At 45.8% G+C, this 23,818-nt stretch overlaps 2 protein-coding genes across 2 annotated transcripts; one reads left to right on the top strand and one right to left on the bottom strand.

Annotated features, from left to right (window-relative positions):
• Nucleotides 1–4,350: 4,350 nt before the first annotated feature.
• On the bottom strand, nt 4,351–6,344 carry LOC120836709 (beta-1,3-galactosyltransferase 1-like). The gene is made up of 2 exons (XM_040205737.1): nt 6,193–6,344; nt 4,351–5,203 (listed from the first exon to the last, which is right to left on the bottom strand). The coding sequence occupies exons 1-2, from the start codon at nt 6,342–6,344 to the stop codon at nt 4,351–4,353; spliced, it is 1,005 nt and encodes a 334-aa protein (XP_040061671.1).
• Nucleotides 6,345–8,342: 1,998 nt separating this feature from the next.
• Nucleotides 8,343–15,482, top strand: LOC115321800 (tetraspanin-33-like). Its single transcript, XM_029982070.2, has 4 exons — nt 8,343–8,462; nt 12,189–12,446; nt 14,297–14,457; nt 14,851–15,482. The coding sequence occupies exons 1-4, from the start codon at nt 8,343–8,345 to the stop codon at nt 15,299–15,301; spliced, it is 990 nt and encodes a 329-aa protein (XP_029837930.2). The 3' UTR covers nt 15,302–15,482.
• The last annotated feature ends 8,336 nt before the right edge of the window (nt 15,483–23,818 follow it).

Below are 23,818 nucleotides of genomic sequence, written 5' to 3'. Positions count from 1 at the left end.
TTACCCGTTACAACTTTCCTCAATTCCTTTACTTATTATTTTTTTGGGGGGGCGGGGGGGGGGGGGGGGGGGGGGGGAAGGGTTAGATGTGCTGGAGTCACTCAGCTCTGGACAACGGTATTTTTTTTCTTTTTTTCTTTTTTCTTCGAAACCCATAAGCACGGGATTTCAAGGATTAGTAGGCCACTTCACTCTGCTTCGTTTCCTGGGTACATTTATTTTTTTGGTACACCGGAGACTACTTCCGGGTATGAAAAATGACCTTATTCAGCCTCTTGTGAGTAATGTTTTTAAACAGCGCTCTTTTCATTTTATTTTTATTTTTATTTTTCTCAAGAGGGAGGTGTTGGCGTCACTCACTTAGCTCTTAGCAAAAACGGTCAAGACTTTTTTTTTTTCTTCGGAACAACTGAGCGCGAGACCCCATGAATTATGCTACCGCAATCCAAAAAAAAAAAAAAAAAAAAAGTTGAATAAAAAGTAACGTGGGAAGTAATCGATTACTTTAGAGTAATTTTTCGATTACTTTTTGAGGCTGTAATTGTAATTCTCATCGGTTACTTCTTATGGTGAAGTAATTGTAATTGTAATCGGTTACATTCTTTCAGTAACGTGTACAAGTCTGGTCAGCAGTCGTGCCATGTACCTGAAGTGTGTTATGATGAAGACGTGATCGTCCATGCATTACTACGACGGTCTGTTGTATTCGGCTGTGCGCCGGTTCGTCGGAAAAAGGACTCCGATGTTTCCGCCTCCACCGAAAAAAGACGGGAAGAAGAAAATGGGAATCCCAAGTCAAGCGCGATTTCTGGAGGGCTACTAAAACTCGAAGATCTGCGAGGTAATTTACAAAAGCACATCTGATTTCTGCTTACGAGAGCTGCATACACTAAAAGGCCGTTTTAAGGAACCGTTTCTGAAGCTCCGATCGATCGCTCCGTGATAGGAGTTGTTGCACTGCAAATTCAGTGCTCGCTTTGCCACACCGATCACATCAAGCGATTCATCGGATCAAAGATAATAATTAAAACTTGTGTTTGGGCGAGTTGGTTCATACTGATTTAAAAGGTTAAAAAGCGCAACACAACAAGGACAATGAAGACACGAAGACGACAGGACGGGCGCTAACTCACAACTGATTTTATTAGAAACAACACTGTCACTTTTATACACAAGATCGTATGCCAAACCCACACTGCAACCAATCACCGCTCTCACAAGCAACTATCTAGAAACATTACTTCTTTCTGAAGCAAAAAGAGAGAGGGCGCGCTAACGCACTCTCTCTAAAAAAGAGAGTGCGTTAGCGCGCTCTCTTTTTTCTTTAAAAATAAAAAAAATTTTAAAGAAATCAAAAGATAAGACCGAGAGAGAGATTATAGAGGCGTTTTATATCAAAAAGAAAGATGACAAGTGCGTTAGCGCGCCCTCTCTCTTTTTGCTTCAGAAAGAAGTAATGTTTCTAGATAGTTGCTTGTGAGAGCGGTGATTGGTTGCAGTGTGGGTTTGGCATACGATCTTGTGTATAAAAGTGACAGTGTTGTTTCTAATAAAATCAGTTGTGAGTTAGCGCCCGTCCTGTCGTCTTCGTGTCTTCATTGTCCTTGTTGTGTTGCGCTTTTTAACCTTTTAAATCAAGATAATAATCCCTGGAGAAGGGGAACAAGAGGGACAAAGGACCAACACAAATCTACAAACATAACTAGGTGACTGGTGCGCGATCGAAACAACCCGCCAGGTCCTGGTATCGAACCAGGGACCTCTCCATTTTCAGTGGAGCGCTATACCAACTGAGCTAACCAGGAGTTTGACGTCAGCAGAGAAAACGGGTTTTGTCAGCTGCCATCAGTCTCACATAAACAAGAATGAACGGCCTACATTTTAAGGTTGTGATAATATTGCAATTAACGCAAAGGTGCAAGCGATCTGGACAACAGCGACGATAATAATCTCTCGAGAAGGAGAGCAAGGGGGACAAATGACAAACACAAATCTCCAAACACAGCTATAGGTAAATGGTGCGTGACCGAAAAAATCCACCTGGTCCTGGTGTCGAACAAGGGACCTCTCCATTTTCATCAAATCACATCAAATCACATCAAAAAAATCACAAAGTTCTTGAAAAGAACTTTGTGATTTTTTGTATATATATATATATATATATATATATATATATATATATTTCCTTACTTCGTAACTCGTTCAGAAATGCATCACCATAAAAAAATACAAGAAAAACCTAAAAAATACTCCTCCAGAAGGCTCATCGCCACGTTCACCTCTAAAGTAGATAGCAGGTAGGCCTCGAAACGTTGCGTCAATATAATTAGGGCTTGGTTGGACTTTCTCTTCTTAAGGGTGATGCAGCAATTTTTGTCTTTTGCGCAAATACTGCTTGGAACGGATCCCTACAACGAAATTTCGGCGCTTATTTTATTGTCTATATGTGTTCAAAGGAGCAGTATCACATCGAAAACGACAATATCTTGTTAAAAAAGTCACGAAAAGGAATTTTAAAACGAATTAAATGATTAGCAAAGAGCACCTGGTGGATGTCGCTAACGCCTCGTTTGTAATGCCCGTCTAGGAACTTTGACAGCTAGTGACGGTGAGTGTCTCGCCTCCGGCCACGACGAGAGAAGAGGGGAAGGAGGAACTCCCATCTTCCCGAGAATCCCTTTTGTGTGTTCCAGAAGTAGCTATTGTCCCCCTACAAGGTTATAAAAATTAACCCGCCACTCAAAATTCGTACAAAAGCAGCCGCTTCGGTGGCTGGAACGACTAGGCCATCCTCTCGAAGTCAGCCTCGCCGTAGCTTTGCTCGTCCCCAGACGACCTACGTCACGATTGCGTTGGATGTCACGTGGTCTCCGCTGGGCCTTCTCCGAGCGCTCGCTACAATAGGCCGTTTATAACAAAAAATACAGCCACCAGGCTCAAAATACAAACATGCAATTGTCATTTACGGATATTGTGGATCATATTGAACCTATTTTTGAACACGACGGATATATTTCAAATTTCGTTGAAGTATCCCCTTAATGACCTATGAAAAACGCGTTCGTTTTTCACCCCACGCAATAGAAGTCCCAGAAACAAGATTAAAGAAAAACAAGCAGCATTCACCCCCTCAACTCGCAGTCAGAACAAGCGGCCACGTGATCTGGAGCCGAATATATGCCGCCAATGTTGATCATAGCCACGCGCTGGGGTTGGCAAAGCACAGGACACGCGCTGAGTTCCAGACAATTGTTATGGCTCGGCTATTGTCGTCGTTGCAGCGATTGGACACGGGCCACGACACGAATGCTTCTCGAGCTTGTAATGATCACGAGCCCAAATCGAGTGCCCACGCAATGCTCGGGTCCAATTTATGAACCGCATTCAAATATCGTCATTAAGCTGTACTGCGATCCCCACGTTCCGTTATCAAATTTCGCAAAGGAGAGATTAAATGAAAATGATGGCTTTTGTTTTTGAAATTACACCGCAACAAAGGAGTTTCTTGGCCAGTGGCGTTGCGTGCGAGTATCCTTGATTCCCACTGGTGCCAGTAAGCTCGTGTAAAGTGAAAAATTACCGCATCTCCACGTGGTGAATGATGTTGATTGGGGCGAAGCTCGGGTGGTGCTGATGATACTGATTTTGGTCATAGGTAGTGCTGATGGTGCCATTTTCATTCATGTCAGTAGAAGAATGTGTGGTTTTCTTCTTTTTCTTTTTGTAAGAAGACAGATGGGATGGCAACTAAGAAGCCCCTACTTTTTTTTTTTCTTGGTACTGATTTTGGTCATAGGTACTGTAGTGCTGATGGTGCCGTTTTCATTCATGTCAGTAGAAGAATGTGTGGTTTTCTTTTTTTTTCTTTTTTTAAGAAGACAGATGGTATGGCAACTCAGAACCCCCTACTTTTTTTTTTTTTTTCGTTTTTTTTTTTCGTTTTTTTTTTTTTTATTATTTTTTCTTGCTCAAGCTGCTGAACTCACGAGCAGGAGCTCGTGAGCTCACGAGCAGGGGCACGCCGGACGTTTTTTTTCATTGTTTTTTTCTTGCTCTCGCTGCTGAACTTACGAGCAGGAGCTCGTGAGCTCACGAGCAGGGGCACGCCGGACGGCGGACGGACATACGAACATGGCTAGCCCCTAAGGAGCTTCGCCCCTAAAATATTCCAATGGAATATCGTTGCATCGCTCCTTTAAATATTATTTTCCCTAAGAACAGATGTATCTGTAGAATGTTCACGTTCAAGCTCTTAACTTAAACGCTTCAGTGATTTGGCTAAATAAGGTTTAGGTTAATTTTTGTCGCTTTATTTTACGTAGCACACGCTTCCAGAAACTCCACGGCACATCAGTTCCAACCGAGCTCTACTTCAAGTCCACGACACTCTTGCTTGGCCTCCTGCACCCTTTTCACGAGCCCTGCTTGTTCCGCCGGCTGGACACCGTGAATCACCACAAGGTACAGCAAGTTGCACGTCCAGAAACTAGACGTCCTCGCCGAAAACCTGGAGCTATGTTGAGGTTCCACTCCGGCTTCATTTAATACGGATCCTACGTAGGCATCCTCATTCGCGAACGGCCGCACATAGCGCACAGTTCTGATGAACAGGCTCAGTGCGGTAGCATCAAGGACGTATCCTGCACCGCTGGGGTAGGGCGGATACTGGCTCGCCGAGAAGTCCTGCTCCGAAACGTACCAACGGTTTTTTGCATCGCGTACGACTTCGTTTTCCCAACGGATACTTCCCACATAGAGTGCCGAAGAATATTCCTGAAACCCTGAAAACATAGACAAGGGCGTTTCGACTGTTAAAGTTTTTGCATCTACAACCTTCTTCTCCGGCGTCACATTTTGCAGCATTGTAAAAGCGACCCGCCTTGCTGGAGACCCAAGCCGATTAAGTCTAAAGGCTATGTCTCCTGTCAAGACATCATTCAGAACTTTCGTGTTGACAAAACAATCGTCATCTGTTTTCAAGACGTAGAGAGGCTTGAGATGCATGCCGGCCCAGATGAGTCCATGCACTGTTTTCAGGGTAAGGTTCCTGTAGCTGTCCTTGTAGTTTCCAAGTAGGACATCTCCTTCATCTTTGACTTCATTTGCGATCACTTTGTCTTGCTCGGGGTTTTCAGTCCTCCCGACTAGGAAGACCGTGAGAGCCGCTGGGGGGCTTCCATTTAGCCCCCGCGACCAGGCGGTTCTGATGGCATTTCGTTGTCGAATGTTCTCTGGAGCCGAAGCAATTAGAATGACTAAAGATGGCACTCCTTTCGGTAATGATGCACCATGACTGGATTGGAATCGAGTTACAATTCGCCACAGATGCGGATCCCAAGCAAAGTTGGGATATCTCCTCTCTTCCTGTTTTTGCACCATTCCTCGGATTCTATAGGACCGTGGCCTTTCTTTAACTCGCCGAGATGTGTCTCTTGGTGAGATAACATTACCAACAGCGCTCTGTTTGTGAACGAAAGAGAAGACCTCCATACACGCAATAATTGTGACTATAAACAAAAACGCTGAAAGCAATAACTTCAGTTTCCTTTTAAGAGTCATCGCATCCAACGTATTTTGATACGCAATCAATTTCCTTTTTGTGAATCAAGTATCATGATCGATTCAACGACTCAAATCACATGGTCTCAATTTTTTTCCGCTACTAGACACAGCTCAATACTGAGGATGGAGTAAAATAATTGTCGACACAACATAATTAACAGCTCACAAAATTAATTCCTAGAACCTGGAAATTTCAATCAGCACACCGCATCAGTCTCGATGTGATACCCAGAGCAACGCTATAGCTCTACTGTAGGTAAGGCTAGCCTAAGGTATGTGGACAACGTGAAGACTTAATGACAGAAGTAAGCGTGCTATCGCCACGGCACCAGAAGCCATTGAAAACACATCCCGGATTTGGGAAGTGATATATCACAAGGAATGTTTTACTAATTCGGTGCGACGAAGTTCACTTGGCAGACACTCCACAGTCTTAAAAACTCCTTGATCGATTCTGTATATTCTTACACCCGAGAGGCCGTAGCACCCTGTTGACACAGCTGATAATCGGCGTATTACAAAATGTCTGACACTCGGTGACTAAATAAAAATGTGTCTAATGTTGGTACCTACGTCGCAAAGCATCCTTTTGTAGCCTTTGTACACTCTCTCATTGATGACTATTCTCACGATGTATTGTAGTGTTGCACTTGAACGTTGACGGATTTCCGCATTTCACCCGAAGACACTTCACTGCACAACACGACGGCGACGTCTTCTTCTTCGGAGAACACGACACCTAATTGAGCGGACAGAAAATATCTCCGGTCGGTGTTGGCCATGGTTGACGCCTCATGCAGACGACTTGACGTAATCCCGTTTCGCAACCCTCCCTGTTCTCCCCGTTGCCATGGTTGGTGGTAAATGGGATTTGAGAGCGACTGAGGATTTATTTCTGGATCAGCAGCTACCGGGCGCTAGTGGGGCTTTACGCACAAGAAGGGATTGACGGGTTTCGGATTAAAAGAGAACAAAATAATGCAAAAATAAAAAAGAATAGACTTATCGTACGACGTTAGATTGCACTTAGGTTAAACAGCTGGTACGTAAATAAAGGCTAATCTGCAAATGTTTTGCTTGTCTGTGTGTGTGCGTGTGCGTGTGTGTCTGTTTGTGCGTGTGTGTGTGTGTGTTTTTAAAGCGGCAGTTTTTATTCTGAACCTCCCGTGGAAATTAATCACATTCACAATGACGGCACTAGCTGTGCACACTTATCTTTCCTTTAGCATCATCTCTCACGCTTCCCTTTCTCAACTGCTTCAAAACGAAGCCGCCTTTTTGCATAAGTCCGACCGTCGGAGGCGGAAATGCGGTGCCAGGCCAATGTGCAGCGTTTCTATGCTCCAAGATCTATGTGAACGAACTGCCGGAGCACATCGTTGTCGAACATAGTGCAATTATCTGCGCGAGTATTCCCAGATATCTTGAAGTAGCGGTTTAATGTCATCTTCCCAACCCTGCCCGCTCTAGCTAACACAAGCACGCCGGGCTTTTGGATCACTTCCATGCAATGCAATACAACAAGCACTGAGTGAAGAACGGAGCAAGGCATCTGGACAACAACTTACAATCTATCCTTTACCTATTTGAAAGACGCACATAAATATAACACAGCTTGCAGGAAAGTACGGGCTGTAAGGGCTATGGCGCCTCAATGTCCCTCTGTTTAGGGCGATGCCATGCTTCGTAGCACCTCATGCAAACGACAAGCGCTAACAGGAAAAATACGAAATAGAAATAAAATGCCTCCATAGCCCTGTCAATGTCAAGAGCTCGTGCTGAGAGACGCTATTTGACGCGTATCGTGGATTTAGTGGGTTTCTAATCTAGTGGTTATAGAAGGTTTCGAACCTGTCACTGGCTAATGGCGACGTGCACGACCAAAAGCGTCGCTGTGATTGGCCTTCCACGATTGGCCAAATGCTCCCTACGACGTCTTGAGTAGGATTATGTATGCTCTCGTCGACGGAAATAAAAGCAATGTCATACTTTAAACCTTGGCGGTGTTGATATACAGAGGTGATAACGTTTTAGTGCTAAAGCTCTAACTGTCTCAAGGAGAAGAAGCTGGTGAAGCCTGCGAAAACGGAAACTAAATTCCCATTGGCTGGGCGTCGTCTGTAGCAGCGAAACGGCACCTAAATTCTCATTGGCTGCGAGAACTTTTTCGGGGATGTTCCTATAAACAAAGTAAATTGATGGCTTTGGAAAGAAAACTTCGTACATTTCGGTTTGGGTGGGAAACGAACCCGCGGGCCTCCGAGGTGCGAGACGAGCACGCTTTTCCGACGCCACGGCGGCTCCACTGTTCCGGCTGACTAAAGCAGTGCCTAGTGCGTGCGTCATGCTTTTGCAATCCCACAGGCAAGCAGTCTTAAGTGTCTCTGCCGATTTTTTTTTTTTCAAACACCATCGAGCTTGTTGTTTGCTACAAATAAACTTGATCGTGACGTCAGAGGTAGGAACCATAAAGGGGCACCGCCAAAACGTCTCGCCTAAAGCCCCTCGATGTGTTTGTGTTTGTCTCGTAAGTAGCGTCGAATGCGCCACTGCACCAGGCCCGTGTCTCGAGCGCAGCTCTGAAATGAGCATATCTTGGAAGCGAATGTCGGCGGAGCACCCGCTCGTGGCACGTTTCTTGCGCGTTTTCACAACAATGGTTGGCGATACTTGAAAGCGTGAATTTTATCGAGGGACTTTAATCTCGCCGTCAATTGACATCACCAGCAGTCGAAAGAAAGAGAAAGAAGAAATCTTCTATCCACAGCGCTTTTCAGGCGATGCCTCGAATCTCTTCCGAAGACACACTCACTTTGGATGTCAATCCTCTGTACAGGATACCACTCGTCGCCATCAACTGCTTCATACTAGTCGCTTCCTTCGGAGGGCTCAGCATGGCCGTGAGTACACTCGGAAAAAAACAAAAGAGCTTCTCTTCCTCCACGTAACGCCATCACACTCTGATGGCACGAACTCTGGCCCGAGCCCGGTGCCGACCATCTTTCGACACATTGACTTCATGGACAGGAGTCCCAGCGGAACGCTAACACAGCGCTCGTATCCAGTTGGTAGGGAGTTTTCGTAGACCGCGTTTCTCCTTCCGCTAAGCCCTCCGCAACGAAGAAACCGCTACTGCGCCTGCGCGTATGTACAGGGGGAACAGTGTACCCGCAAAACAGTCACTCAGGTCAACATACACCTGTTCTGCGGGTGCGCTTTTCTCTCTGTACATCAAGAGCAACCAACTTGCCCGAACCTCTGTGTTAACATGCACCTGCGCCCCTATGGCCTTGACTGTAGACTTCCGGGCATCGTAGCGGGTCGAGGGGAGCGTTGCGGAACGGCGAAAACCATCTACGAAAACTCCCTTGTGTCTGCGCCCGATCTTACTGGGATGACGTTGAAATGCCACACTTCGTTTCACGTCCGGACGCAGCCAACAGTATACAAGTTGTTGGGACCAATCAAACGGCCTGAAAAGTGCAAGTCACTGGAACTTCCCTGTATAATGATTGGTTCTGCGATGATAGAATATGTACAGACACATTGCGAACACCATGCTGTTGCATTTTTTACGCAGCTTGATTTGTCTCATCAGCTCTTAGCGTCTTCTGCGTTCGAACCAAAGGTGAAACGAAGCATAGTGCAAGGGCATTAATTATCCTATATACATCGTTTTAGCTCAAGTCCAGACGCAGCTGTCCCTGCGAGCGAAAGGGACCAATCGAGCAGCGTCAAAAGCGCGAGTCATGTGGCATTTTACATTTATATTTGGCTCAGCGATGATAGAACATGTACATAAACGTGACGAACGCCATGATGGTGCTCCTTTGACGCTGTCTGATTGAGCGTCGTCTGCGTCCTGACTTAAAGGGACCATGAAATGACCTTTTTACTTTTTCCAGATAACTTTTACATTAAACCGTCAATGTTCACTGAATGCCGAACAGGCATCCGTTTTCGTCTCGGTTTATTAACTTCTACACAAAAAAATTATTGAAATATCGACTTTTTCATTCTCTCCAACTGACCGCAAAACAAGCCGTGACGTAGGCCGTTTCCGGAACCGGAAGTTCTCTCGGCAGTAGGAGAATGGGAGTGTTAGCGGCAACGAGTTGGGGTGCGCCGGTAGGTTTTACTGCGCTGATGTCACCGACGTATTTCCTGAATCGGCGCTTCTCATCACCGCATCGCAGCTGAGCGAAATTCAATGAGATATGTTGCGCTACAGCGACAGCATGGGACTAGTCCCATACGCCGGTATGCCTGTTGGGAAGTGCAGCGAGTCTTCCGGTGAAGACTCCAGAAGTCAACCACCCTGTCATTGTTGGCAGAAGGGCAGGCAGTGGGCCGGCCCGTGTCAGTCGTTTGCAAAGCGACGTAGATGGCGTTTTTCGCGGCCTCGGAGATGCAGGAGCGAGCCGACGTTAAAAAAGATACGTTTGAACTACGAGTGTCAGCAAGAGCCACGTAAATACCTGTTTACACTCGGAGCGGACGCGCGCGCTTGATGGAAGTGCTGTATTCGCGCTGTTTGTAAGCGCTTCGGGACCGTTCTTTTACGATTGCAACTCGATACTGACGCGACACTCGGCAAAGAAAGGTTGGACCGGGGTTGTACGTATACCTCCCACGAACTGTTATAGCTCGACAGTGACGTGCAGTCTGTCAGAATAAAAATGGCATACCAATAACAAAGTGTACATACCGTGTTACGAAGGTAATCCATACGTCGTTTATTTCAGCTCTATATCACACAAAACAAGAAGATAGAATCGACGAGAGTCCCTTTTCGACGAGTGTTCGTCAACACTGCCTCGGAAAACAAGGGGAAGAGATTGACCTCACCTCTTAATCTAGAATTGAGGTCAGTGATCAAACTATAATACGGGAAGGGTCCACAAGGGTCGCGCGGGCATATTCCATTTAGCACGCCAGCCGGTCGTAGGCAGACGGTCTTGCGACGAAGCAACGCAGCGCCGAGTCGGAATGCCTGCTAGGCCTATATTCTGAGCAGCTCGCTTCGTCGGAGTCGGTGGATCCAGCGTTCTTGTTCGTCGTGGTCTGTTTGAAGTACCGTTTTCTTGCTGCTTGAAGTCGGCACGCGCGGGAAGAACACGTAGAAAAATAAACGTTCAGTCAGTCAGAGTTTTGAGAGGAAGGAAAACAAAGAAAAGAAACGTTCGTCGGTCGCCGCCACTCAAGTAACTGTCGGCCCTGCCCTACTGCGCACGCGCAGTAGTTGCTTCGTTTACCACACGATAGATGGCGCTTGGCTCTCAGCATTTCTACAGCGCGGAGTAGGTAGACTGGCTTTGGGGGTACATTGCAAAACGCCAAACCAGGGAGTACAAGGAGACATGGGATGGGCATCATTTGAGAGCAGGGAAGCGGTGAGCAAGGTAGAATTTGAGGATAGGTTGAGGCAAATGGACGGGGAGCAATGGACACGAAAGGTTTTCAGCTATTTATACATGAGGAGTGTAGACACAAAGTGGAGACAGCGCACTAGGAAATTAAGAGGAAAGTTTTTGGGCTATAGCGAAGATACGGAAGAGCAAGTCTCAGTTAAGAAGAAAGTTAAGGCCACAGAAAGAGATTGGTGGCTAGAGGGAATGCAGACAAAGACGGCTCTGGAAAGCTATAGATTAAACAAAAGAGTTATTGCCAAAGAAAGCATTTATGACAATTCTAGGGGAAGCTCATTGCTGTTTGAGGCAAGAACGGGTGTTCTGCGAACCAGAACATACAGAGTGAAGTACCAGGAAATTGATACAGTGTGCACTGCTTGTGGAGAGGAGGACGAGACGGCTGAGCACTTGATACTCTACTGTAAAGGGCTTCACCCTATGCCTACCGAAGACAACATAGATTTAATAAAGTCATTGGGTTTTAGAGACAGCGAAGGGAGAGTGGATTTCAAGACTGTAGAGATTACCAAGCAAAGATTAAGTGAATGGTGGCAGAAATCGAGAGAAAACTAGGTATTTTCTTATCCACTGATGGCAAGGGGGTTTCATAGCCTCACATTCTTTGCACTGCGGAGTGAATATAGATTTCACATTTAAATATTCTAAGCTTAAATGGTAAAACAAAATGGCTAGGTGGCGTAAGCTACCGCCCGATCCAAAGGGCTCAGCCGTATTCATCCATCCATCCATCCTATCAAATTTGGCAATTTTCGCCACACATCTCTAATTATGCTACAAAATGTGGATCTTAATATTATTTAACAAAACTTTTAGGAAATACTCGCCGGCTATTTATTGTTTACAATCGCGGTGCTGGTGAGGTAGGCTCTTACCCAATAGGCGACCTGGATTTGGCTGACGTGCTCCATTTCCGCGGATGCATCGTAGTGAACAGGCGAAGGAAGGAAGGCGCAAAAGAGTCCAGTTTTCTTTTAAAAGTTCTATAGCAAATAATTTTTTTTGGCTCCCTATTTTTGTGTTTTTGTGTTTCTTTTCACACCTTTTACGACGTGCGGTGGATGAAACTCGATTTTAAAATCATTTCATGGTCCCTTTAAGGCAAAACGAAGCGTAGGAGGTGTTGTCTAGAGGTGCGTTTCAGAACACTTGCTCGCCGTATCGCAAGCACGCTTCCGTCATATCTCTCTGCTTTAGACCTACTCGCTGTACTACCGGTTCAGCGAGTTGTCCCTGACCGGCGGTTCGGTCCTGATCACGGTGGCCGTGAACCTGGAGATCCCTATATTGAGCATATCCTTCGTCACCTTCATCGTGTCCTTCGTCGGCTTCTTCGGCGCTCTGCGGGAAAACAAGACGCTCCTCAGGTGCTACATCCGCCTGCTCACCAATGGCATGTTCTTCGTGCTCCTCGTCGCTATGGTCATCGCCGGCATTCCGTTCATCTCCAAAAACGTGAGTAATACTTATCAATAAATAACTGGCAGCCACCTTTATCGCCAAACTCCTATAATGCATAACATGCAGTATTTAAGGAGTGATCGTTCAAATTCGTTTAGAAAGTACTAAACAGTATTTTCGGGGAGTGAAAAACCTATATTTCTATCTATTCACCCGCTAAATTTAGCGGGAAAACTAAACCATTAAATCCGTGTATAGGTTAGGGAAGATGGGTCGGATGGGATACATTTTCTCGCTAAGTTTAGAGGGAATATCAAATTGGTCTGTAGGTCACGCAACTCAATTTCATATCACGTGATGTCAGGTGACATGACAATACTCTTTCCTCCAAACTTAGCGTGGAAACTGAATTGGTGTATAAGTCCCGTGAATTAGGTCATGTGCCGTCAGATTTCCCGCTAAACTAAGCGGACAAAAGGTGTGGCCCGCATTGGTGTACAGATCTTGTGACGTCCGGCCAAGTGACGTCAATTCTTCTGCTAAATGTAGCGGCGAAATGGAATTGGTGTGGTCACGTGACGTCAATTTATCCGCTAAATTTCGCGTGGACCTTGAATTGGTGCCATAGGTAAAGTGGCGTCAGGTCAGTTGACGTTAATTTTCCCGCTCAATTCATCTGGAAATGCACAGACAGACGTACGGACGGACAGACAGACGGAGAAGAGTTTAGAATTCCGTCAAAAAGCATTTCATACTTAAAAAAAAAAAAACGTATCAAATATGAATAGGATGCGGCATCTCGATACGGTCACGTACACTTCTCTACCAATGCGCGACCTCTTTTCAGCGTGAGTACCGTTCTTGCAATTGATATGCCAACACCGATCTCCACTTGAGGGCTGGATGGCGCGTTCAGCAAGCAGGTATGAAGCCACCGGAAGTAAGCGGCTTGTCCCGGAAGTGAGCGCTTGGCACGCTTCGTAACCCTTCCGAGTGCCGGTTTGGAAAGCGCCGAGAATGCTGGATTTTCGCTTTTCGCATGAGCCTGCTTGTTGCACAGTAAGAGCGCATGCAGACCCGACAAGTATCATGGCAAGCCATTCAATGTAAACTTTTTGAGATTCTGGTTGATCAAGTGTGCATGTGTCCCAAGTTCAAATGCCTCATTCTCGGGATTTAATTCGGAGCATGATTATTAAAACACACTCAAAGACACCGGAAAGCACGAACTGAAGCGTCGATTGAATGCACTAGTAAGCCCAGCAGACGCCCGACTTCCGGGACAAACATCAAACTTCCGGTGGCTTCACATGCGCCCTGCTCGGAGAGCGGCTATACGGCTGCGTTAATGGCACCACTCGGCCTAACTTGGCACAATAAAGAATGGTTATTCACTCTCTCAGCCTGAAGGCCTATTCACACTGGGGTGTCCTCATGTGCGCTTTGCTTAGGGGGGCAACAGGTGCCTTAATGTTTTTTTGCTGCTGTTGTTTTTTTTTTGTTTTTTGTTTTTTCTGTTTAGTACAGGATTCCTCAGTGTCCTTCTCCTAAAAATGATATGACTTTTTGTAGTGCCCGATGCCGGCGGCATGGATTCACGAGGAAAATAAAAAAGAGTCGGAAACAAAATTTTGTTGTAGTACCGCCAATTTAGCTCGTGCCGGGAAACACGCTTTCACGCGTTCCTGAGAAAGAAAGCCAAACGTCAAGGCAAAAGTCGTCGTATGGTGCAACTCTAATCAAAGCACATACAATGTAAGCCTATGTGCCGCCAGACGTCACATAAAAGTCAAAGCTAACCAAACGCTACTGTCTAATTTCCCAGTGGAGCGCTGAAGCAGCCTATTGAGTGGCCAAGTTATATAACACGTGTTTGGTTCTTCTTCTTTTTTTTTTTTTTTCAGACGCTGCAGTCTTCGGTGAGCGTTGAACTAGTGGAACGCTACCGGGACAACGCTGACTACAGACAACTTATCGACAACGTTCAGGAGAAGTTCGAGTGCTGCGGCGTGACCGAAGACGGATACAAGGACTGGAACCAAAACATCTACTTCAACTGCTCCAGGTATACGCGGGAGGATTGTCAGATTGGCAGTCGCTGGACTCGAAGACACAGCGAGGTCGTCTAGTTGGTGTTTCGCCACATTTTGTATAAAATATGCATCTTCTTACCATGAGGGCACGTACGATTAAGACGCAAGACGAAGCCAGATGCTGTCGCAGCAGCGGAGGGTGCTGTATTGTGAAAACTATACGTTAGCCTTGACAATCTAGCAGAAAGAGTTAATCTCAATAAACGACGTCCAAAACTCTGTACTTCCTCCTCATTCGCATTGCTTATAATCCTGAAGCTTGACAACTCACTCTGCTACGCAAACTGCTATGAAACAAGGAACACGTGATAAGGGCTTATACGGTCATTATTGTGCATTTCTTTTTGTTCCTGACTCTCGTGCAGATCCAACCCAAGTGCGGAGCGCTGCTTCGTGCCATCGTCTTGCTGCCGGCCCATGGAGGTCGTGCAAGACCTCGAGGCCATCTTGAAGCGTCGCTTCTGCGGCCAAGACGTCCTCAAGGTCAGCGAGCAGGAGGCCTGGGAGAGAGTCTACCAGCACAACTGCGTCGATGCCCTCGTCAAGACGATGCGCGGGAACCTCTTCGTGGTCTTCGCGGCCACGCTGATCATCCTGGCCGCGCTCATAGCCATGAGGTTCTTGGGGGTGTGCGTGAACCACGAGATCGTGGTCGTGGAGCGCATCTACAAGAAGCACTACGAGGGCGTCCTGGCCAGACTCGCCAAGGCCAAAGCTCGGAGAGAAAAGCGCGAGCGGAGTAAAAGCATGTCCAAGGACGTTTCAACTCGCTCCGCAGAGGCTAGCAGCGATTCGGAAACGTCCTCTCCCGAATGAGGGACGCGACTTCGACGTGCATTCGTTTGTATAATCCTGTGTGTCTGTGTGTGCATGTGTGTGTGTAAAAATAAGGGGGGTGACAAAAAAAGTTCAATAAAAACGTAAAAAAATGAGTACAAGATGGATGATAACAAATTCACATGACAAACAAACGACAGTATCATCAAATAAATGACAACATTTCGTTTCAAACCTGAGCGTTCATTGTGTTTGTGTGCCGAACCCTTCCCATGCTACCTCGGAGACGAACCGTTCGCCTTAATAACACTCCCTAAAACCTCAACTTTCCCTACAACCAAAAACAAAAGCGGAAAACAAAATTAGACGAAGGAGTGAGAGGAATGTATATGACAAGCGTTGACTTGCAACTGAATGTTTATTAAGAAGAAATATGAAACCCTCGAACCACCAAAACACAAAACACAACGCCAATCTTATCAATGTGATTACAATTTTGCTTCGTAACGACACGTGTAAGCCATCTCGCTGCCAAACAAGGCAATGGACGGCTAACTAACGCACATACCCTTCTCGCACCCGGACATGACAAAAGCCTCCGTAATCTCGCTCGTTCTTTGGTTAGTGTGCCGTGTCACAATGCCAATGTAAGTGAAAAGTGGCACACTAACCAAAGAACAAGGAAGATTACGGAGCCTTTCGTCATGTCACGGTGCCAGGAGGGTATGTGTGTTAGTTCGCCGTCCATTGCCTTGTTTCGCGGCGAGATGGCTTACATGTGTCGTTAGAAGCGAGATTGTAATCACAATCCCATTGATAAGATATGGCGGTGTGTTTTGTGTTTTGGTGGTTCGAAGGGTTTCGAGTTTCTTCTTAAGAGGGGGCGCACCTCAGAGCCCCATAGAGAATACGAGGTTTTTCACCAAATTAAAAAAATTCTCACATAATAAAGGCTGCGCGGATCTTCTTGAAAATTTCGGCTTTAAAGACATTGAGTCATTATCGAGACACTAAGCGCAACAAATGTTTCATCATAAATTTAATTATATTCTTTAAAAAATCATGAAAATGGTCAAAATTGGCTAATTCGGCACTCTTGCGTTCGGAGCGAATTTACAAAATTATATAAATTCAAACATAAGAGGTATTGCGCTTAGTGTCTTCTAAATTTATTACGGAATCGAATAATATTCAAATTATTCATGTAAGTCGATTTGTTCCGTAACTACAGCAAATATAAAGAACCAAGGTGTCGGTGCTTGTTTTCGTCGTTTTTAAGGTACCTCTCTCTCCCGTGCGGTGGCGCTCGCTGTCCACGAAATGCGAAATCGTCCGTTCGGAGATCGGCCGGATCGGCACTGTGCGAGGTGTTCTTCCGCGGCCGTATTCCGCGCCCGTATCCTGTTTCATTCTGCACGCCGAGGCATCAGTGTGCGTGTCTTGCCTTCCTGGTTCTCGCTGGGTAGGTCTCCGTGTTTTCGCAAGTGGCAAATTCACCTTGGAGCTATGGGTCGAAGACAACCGTCCTGTGGCAAGCGGACCGCGAGGTGTTCCACAACCTCGCGGTCCGTCAACGCGTTGTGCTTGTTTCTACTTTTTTTTTTCTTTTAAAAACGGGCTTTTTTTTTTTTGACGCAAAGTTTTATTTTATCGTTATCCTTCACACAAACGTCCTTCGGCCTTGGGGTCGTGGAAATCGGGGATGAAGCGTGCACAGAGTAGATCGTTGTTTGGCTCCTTTTTATTTTTCACGGACGTCCTGTGACCTCCGTACGGTTCGTGGTCACCGCAATCTAACGCGGGGAAAAACGGGTCGCCTGCTCTGTAGTCAGGGTATTCCTAGGGGAGGGTGATAACTCGCTGTTCTTCTGGAAATTCACATATCACCCAAAAAGGTGACATGGGTAATGATTACGGTATGTTTTTTTCCGGTGTTTATTTTTGAGCGAAAATCGGTGCATGTTTTTCGGTGCTTATTTTTTAATCACCAGTGTATTATGGGTTGAACGTCTTGTGATGACGCTAAAAAGCGTTGATAACCAAAGAAAAATGCGATTGGACAAGAACATTTCAAATTTCCAATTCTATTCACATATCCACTACGCTCTTCTCGTGGGAGCATCTATCCTGACGAAAAATGCCTAAGTCAGTGAGCTGTGAACGCATACTCAGTGTACAATCTTTCGGCCTAGAGAGGTATTGCGCACGCTCGAACGCGCTTTACAGCCCAGTAGACGAAGTTGGTGGCACCCAGAAGGCGAGTTTTTGAATGGTCTGTATTAGGCAAAAGAAACAAATAACAATCAACGCATATCAGCTCTTCAAGCGAAGAGGCGCGTTTCTAAGGTCAATGGTTCCGGACGGCACTAATGTTGTTGGCGTTGTCGTAAGGTGACGTCAGTTCATACGAACTGACGTCATCTTACGTGATCACGTGACACAAACACGTCATCTTACATGATCTCGTTACACGAAATGACATGATCTTACGTGATCATGCTGCACGAAATGACGCCATCTTACGTGACCACGTAACACGTCATCTTGTAAGTCAACCTCTCCCCACAGCAGCGCGCTCCGCGCTTTCCGGGCCCGTGCAGTGCTGTAGTCGAAAGCAAGCTTCCTATGGCAAGCGGAAGCTTCTGAAGTCTCAAATTGAGAATACTCGCAAGCGACCGTCTGTGGAAGCTTGGCACGTTGAGGTTTTTGTTGAGATCGAGCCATCGTGTTCCATTAACTATAGTTGAAGTTATCGTTCAATAAAGCCCTAAAAAATATTAATGTAGTTGGTGTAGACATCAAGATCTAATCAAAAATGCGGTTTGACGTCGTTTAATTAACGTGTATATACAAGTGTAGAAAAAAATGAGTTATTTGTGCAGAGATGTTTAAAAAAGTGTTTATTATTCGACACGGGACTTTGGGAGAAGGATGTGTTCAGATTTTTCTTCATGAGCGCAAATATACCTGACGCAATAAATAGTGACGATTTCATCGTCCCAGTGGTGAGCAGGTGATTTCTTGCTCGAAACAATGATGCCATTTCATAAACCAAGTTCTGTGACATATGCTTTTCCAATGCCTGGTCACTATTTTGTAAACCTTTCAGTCCAAACGAGTATACTACTGTTTGTTTTTGTTAGCTTAGGAGGGGGTCACAGAGCCTATCTTTTTGTCTTCCTCTAGGACAGACGTACAGAGTTATACCGCAACACGCATCTGTGGAGCACACAGAGCTATCGCTCTCCTGTTGGCGGTACAGTAGCAGACGACACAACGCAGCTCCGTAGTCTATCGAGGGCACGGCTAGCCGCGGCCTGTAGCGCGACCGTTCAGACTAGGGAAATGGTTTTGAAGAACCGAGAAATGGTATCTTGTGTACAATAATCACATGTCGTTAGTATACTAGTATTCTACTTGCTAAGCCAAATAAATATTTGCAGCTTGTCAGAATATGTTTGCGTGACGATTTACCGTTCACACTCCTGACGGATGTTAGCGAATCCTTCATGTTCGTGGCTCGCAGTTATCGGTACCCCCTCGGAGTGACTTCACCATATATATTTTTTTCTTGCTTGCAGGACATCATAAAAATCACAAACACGCGAGAAAAAAAAAATCTTATGAGTACGAGTGATTTTGAGCTTCGCAGCTCTAAAGATGCCCGGTAAATGTCGTCCAGCTTGGGAAGAAACTAATCCTTTTTGTTGGAGTTTGACTATCGTATGCTGGCAGCTCGTTTCCGGTCTGTTTTGTCTATACTCCGTTTCACCGTAATTTGGCAACCCTCAGTCAGAGCTGCTGTGAGGGAATCACAGTCGCGGAGCAAAGCACGTGACAGCTACTTTTAGGAGCTGTACTATGGCACCTGCAGCGCGTCTCCGACTGGTGTGTTTAGCAGTGTTGCCAGATGGTCCTACAAAAAACCGCCATACGACTAGGAGGTATAGCCCAAATATAGCCAAAGCCGTAAAAAAAACATAGCCCAAAATAGCCGACTAAAAACAATGACTTTTAAGCCTTATACTGTCTATTTCTCACACTCATACATACACGTTACAATCTCTGTTTCAACCCTCAGATGCACCTGCTTTTGTGTACATTACGCTACTTCTGCATTTTTCAAAAAAAAAGTTTAGGAATGATGAAAATCCGTGCAAAACTGGCCCTTCCTTCGTAGGTTTTCAGAAGTACAAAACACACAAAGATAGCTTTATTGTGAAGCCCGCGGGAGATATGATCATACAGTAAAAGAACCAAATACAGAAGGAGAACGGTCAGAACACTGGATGCTTCAAACCAGAACCCCAATATCTCAGGCCTTACCAATATCCCACCCGTCTCTTTTTCTTTGTGAAGAATATTAGTGTCACCCATTCATGTTCACGCTATTTCTGATTAGGGAGTTTTCGTAGATCGTTTTTGCCGTCCCGCAAGGCCCTCCGCAACCCGCTACGATAGCGGGAACACTACAGTCAAGGCTATCGGCGCGCAGGCGCAGTAGCAACTTCTTCGTTGCGGAACGCTTAGCGGAGGGGGCAACGCGGTCTGCGAAAACTTCCTATTGTGTTGTGCTTTCTTGGGGTGGGCAGTGACTGGAAGGAAGTCAAATGTTTAGCGGTGAAACTGCGGACCTCTCATTTTTACAAACCTGGGTGCCTATTCGTCTGGGGCACACCACACCCGTCCAGTGCGCCAGTGGGCACCAAAGCAGCATTTGGAGAGTTCAGTCTACGTCCGGACGGAGCCATGTGCGTCCGGGTTGAAGGCGCGCTACAGGGCCTGTGGTATTAGTGCAATCTGTTTGGTTTGCTCCACTGCGCTGCAGGAGACCGCTTGAACTCTGCAAATATTGCTTCACTGCGCATTGTAAAAACACCGAAGTTTGTAGAAGTTTGAGGCCTTTCTCTTTCCTCTCTCTCGTCTCGACTAGCCAAAAGAGAAACTTTTTTTTTTTTTTTCGAAACCGATTTAAAGGTCGAAAATTTACAAGCCGAACCTCAAAGTTCGCCGTCGAACCCGAGGTTCGACAAAAGTTCGCTGCATTCTTAGAAATAGCCCAAAATGGCCACATAGCCAACCACAAAATTTTGACGCCAACTAGAAAAAAAATGTAGCCCAATTTGGCTATATATAGCCCAATCTGGCAACACTGGTGTTTAGCGTCTTATGCTGGCCATACATCAAAAGTGGTCCCGAAGTGCAACAAATGACGTCACAGAAGACGGAGTGTCACGCTGTTGCATCTCGCGATCCTGGCAATTCATCGTAGAAATGCTGGCGAAAACCACGAGGGAACACGAGTGTCGCTGTCGTCATGGCGTCCCAACGAAAAGCAATTATACAATTTCGATGTTTTTGTAATTCGGTAATTTAAATTACTGTATACAATTTTTAAGAAAGTAAAGACATCATAACCAAATAGGAACTTCCGTGCTAAAACATGCAGTGCGAAGTGAAGACAACTACTATCTTTTTTTTTTTTTCTTGATGTCCACAAAAAAAAAAGGCTATGCAGCATCGATCCTACCGTTTTTTTTTTTTTTTTTTTGTTTTTTTTCGCACATTATGTGATGTCCTCTAACACGAAAGTACCGACGTAAAAGCGCTGTAGAGACGATATAAAAACAAAAATTTAAGTGAATCGAGCTTTGTAGTGGAACGGAAAAAAATAAATATTTAACGACTTTTTACGGTAAACACTTCACCTCTAAGTAGAACTTCAAAAAAGTGACGGTTACGCGCTTTCATGCCCATTTCGACAAAGTTGGTAGAACGATGTATTGCATCTTGTGAATAGACATGTGGAGCAGCATGTTTATGTTAGAGGCATTGTGTGTAATCGCTGCGCAGTACCTGCCAAAAGAAGATATTATTTGGGCACAGTCTCAACCGTTTCCGTCTGTGTGTGCTACGAATACAGCAACTCTTTTCGTAGAAGAAGTGATGAGGAAATGGCGTGCCCTTAATGATACGATTGTGATTATGAAATAAAATTTTTAATCAGCCAATAATTGCGACCTGTCCGGTCGCCTGGAACCCCGACAACAACTATCGTTCTCTGGAAAGTTCATTCTAATATTTACACGTTTTGTGGAGTTCATCGAGCGAATAAGAATGTTCCAACAATGAGCTAAACCTACACGAGTTCCCGAATCCAGCACGGCGCTTTTGAATTTTAGCGCCTTAGATAGTTCTGCGAACAGTGTATACTTCTGTGCAAATATTCGTCTAACAGTTTTGCAATGTTGGAAAGCATCGGAATGATTCAGAATCACTGCGGAGTTGATACTCGGGAAGATAACACGGGCACTTGGGGTTGGGAGAAACGGACCGTGGCATTTGAGACAGGGGCACAACCGGGGGACAAACGTGCTACAATCGCATACCCTTCCAAGGTCATCGCTTGGGCGACCGCGCGCGCGCCCAAGAAACCTTTCTTTTCTTCTTTTTAGGGGTGGTGGTGGAGGGGGGGGGGGGGGGGGGAGGGGAGTGGTGTAGGCGCTGATTGTCTTCCTCCTTTGTGGCTTTTGACAGACGCACAACGAGACTGGCAGAACAAGCGCATGATTCATTTCTTTCGATGGAGGCGTTCTGTCTGTGTATGCGAGCATGATTTTTTTCCCCTTTTAGTAGTTAGTTGTTCTTGCCTTGACTCGGGTCCCAGTGGGTGCGTTGTCGTTGTATGCCCACTATTTTTTTTTTTTTTTGTTTATGGTAGTTTTTGCGTTGATGGGGTATCAAGGTAGACAAAAAAAAATAGCGCCTCGACAAAAAAAAAAAAAAAGTTGTTGCGATCAGGAACGTTTTCAAAGCGATTTTAGGAGCCTGCAGTGTTACCACAGGTGCAGGATTGAGAGCGTAACCCACGCACTTGAAGAGAAGGGGAAGCTCTCGTCTTATTGGAACTCTCTTTTATGGGTTTCCACGTCGCGATTGTCCTTCAAAATCAACTGTCATTTATTTCTCGCTCGTGGCTTCCAAGTACTGGAAGCCACGACTCGAGCCACAATAGTTTTGCGAAATCAAGGTTTCGCTGAAATGGATAACTCTCACGTACAGTTCGACGCGCAATACCTTTGCCGTATTGACTCGCGAGAGATGCCCCCAACACGGCTGAGTATGGCGGTTCTCCAGACCTAACATCTAAATTTTGTTGCCTTACCTGTTACTATTTCGCGCCCATATTGAGCCATATCAAAATGAAAGCGCATGATGAAATAAAAATGACACTCGTTTTCCGCTCGATGGAAATTTCACGCCAGCTCGCTGTCTTTGCTGGTACCTTGAGCGTTTACCAGCAATGCGGAGAGATAAAAAAAAAAAAAAAAAACACGTACGATGGCATCCCTTGCACACTGATTACTTCTATAACACTGAGCCACCTCGTATCCTTTTGTTTTTCTTTCATGCTACTAATTTCTTTGTGGGCGGCATTACGGCTGTTACGACGCTAAGTCTGTCTGCCCTTCGAATTTGAACTTAGGCTCAGATCAGGGACGAACCAGTTTAAATCGGGAAAATATAATTAACACTGTAGCAAAGTAAGTCTATCATATCGATCGGAAATACGATTTAGCACATTCCATCTGAACACATATTGTGCACAGCGAATGCAATAGCGAGTCAGCGTGCAAAACGCCGCCACACTGAGCTACCATAACATGTCAGCGATTTTTGCATAGCACCGAGCACGGAAAAGAGAAAACAGTTATTCATTCACATAAACGAAGCAAATTTATTTAAAGCCCGGACACTCCGTACGTCCAATCTAGCTAAGGTTATCAATAGACTCGACCATGTCGTTTGTCGAAACGGATAAAAGACGTTGGCAAAAATGATTAGACTGAATAAGTGAATCTAACGCACGTATTTTACCAACCGACGGTCGCGCGCCTTCAATACTCTTTCCAATTGTCATTGCGCACCTTGGACACACTTTGGGGAGCAATGCATATTTACATCGCCGCCCGAGGTCTCCATTGAACGTGTAGTGCTGACCCAAATAAAATGCTAACCTGACTCTTAATCGCTCACCGCAAAGGACGATTTCGAACAGGCGGTACTGTAGGTCACTTGAGATAAAAAAAGAAAAACAAGCTATAGAAACGAGCGTCGTAGAAAAGGGGACCGGCATTTTTATTCCTACCTCCGAACAGAAACGAGCGCCACCCACTGCATCACACAGCGCAGAGGCCGGACTCGGCCACCGCGCGACGCGCGTACATACCAAGCGCGCGCGAGGGAAGGAGAAACTTCCTCCGCCGGGAGAACACGGCACATTTCGGGATCTATTTCACGCAGCGGATAACGCGGGCCTTTTCACACCTCGATACTGGCGCCATCTAGAAGTTGCGCGTTCAACCACGTTTCGAGCCGCGCGCCATCTGGTGGCTGAAACGGACGAATAAATAGAGGTATGTAAGTCATCGCTTGTCGTATAGGTTGTATTCGTGAAGCGGTGCATGCTGGGACCAGCGCCATCTTGCCGTCCTCGAGAGCAGACAGCCGCGCGCGCACTCCCGTAGCGCCCAGCGACAGGTGACGGACGCGTTA

The sequence above is a fragment of the Ixodes scapularis genome, unplaced genomic scaffold, assembly GCF_016920785.2.
Source record: "Ixodes scapularis isolate PalLabHiFi unplaced genomic scaffold, ASM1692078v2 PGA_scaffold10__122_contigs__length_95168666, whole genome shotgun sequence".
Lineage (NCBI taxonomy): Eukaryota > Metazoa > Arthropoda > Arachnida > Ixodida > Ixodidae > Ixodes > Ixodes scapularis.
Note: the sequence above shows the minus strand (reverse complement) of the source record. Positions and strands in the feature narration are given on the sequence as shown.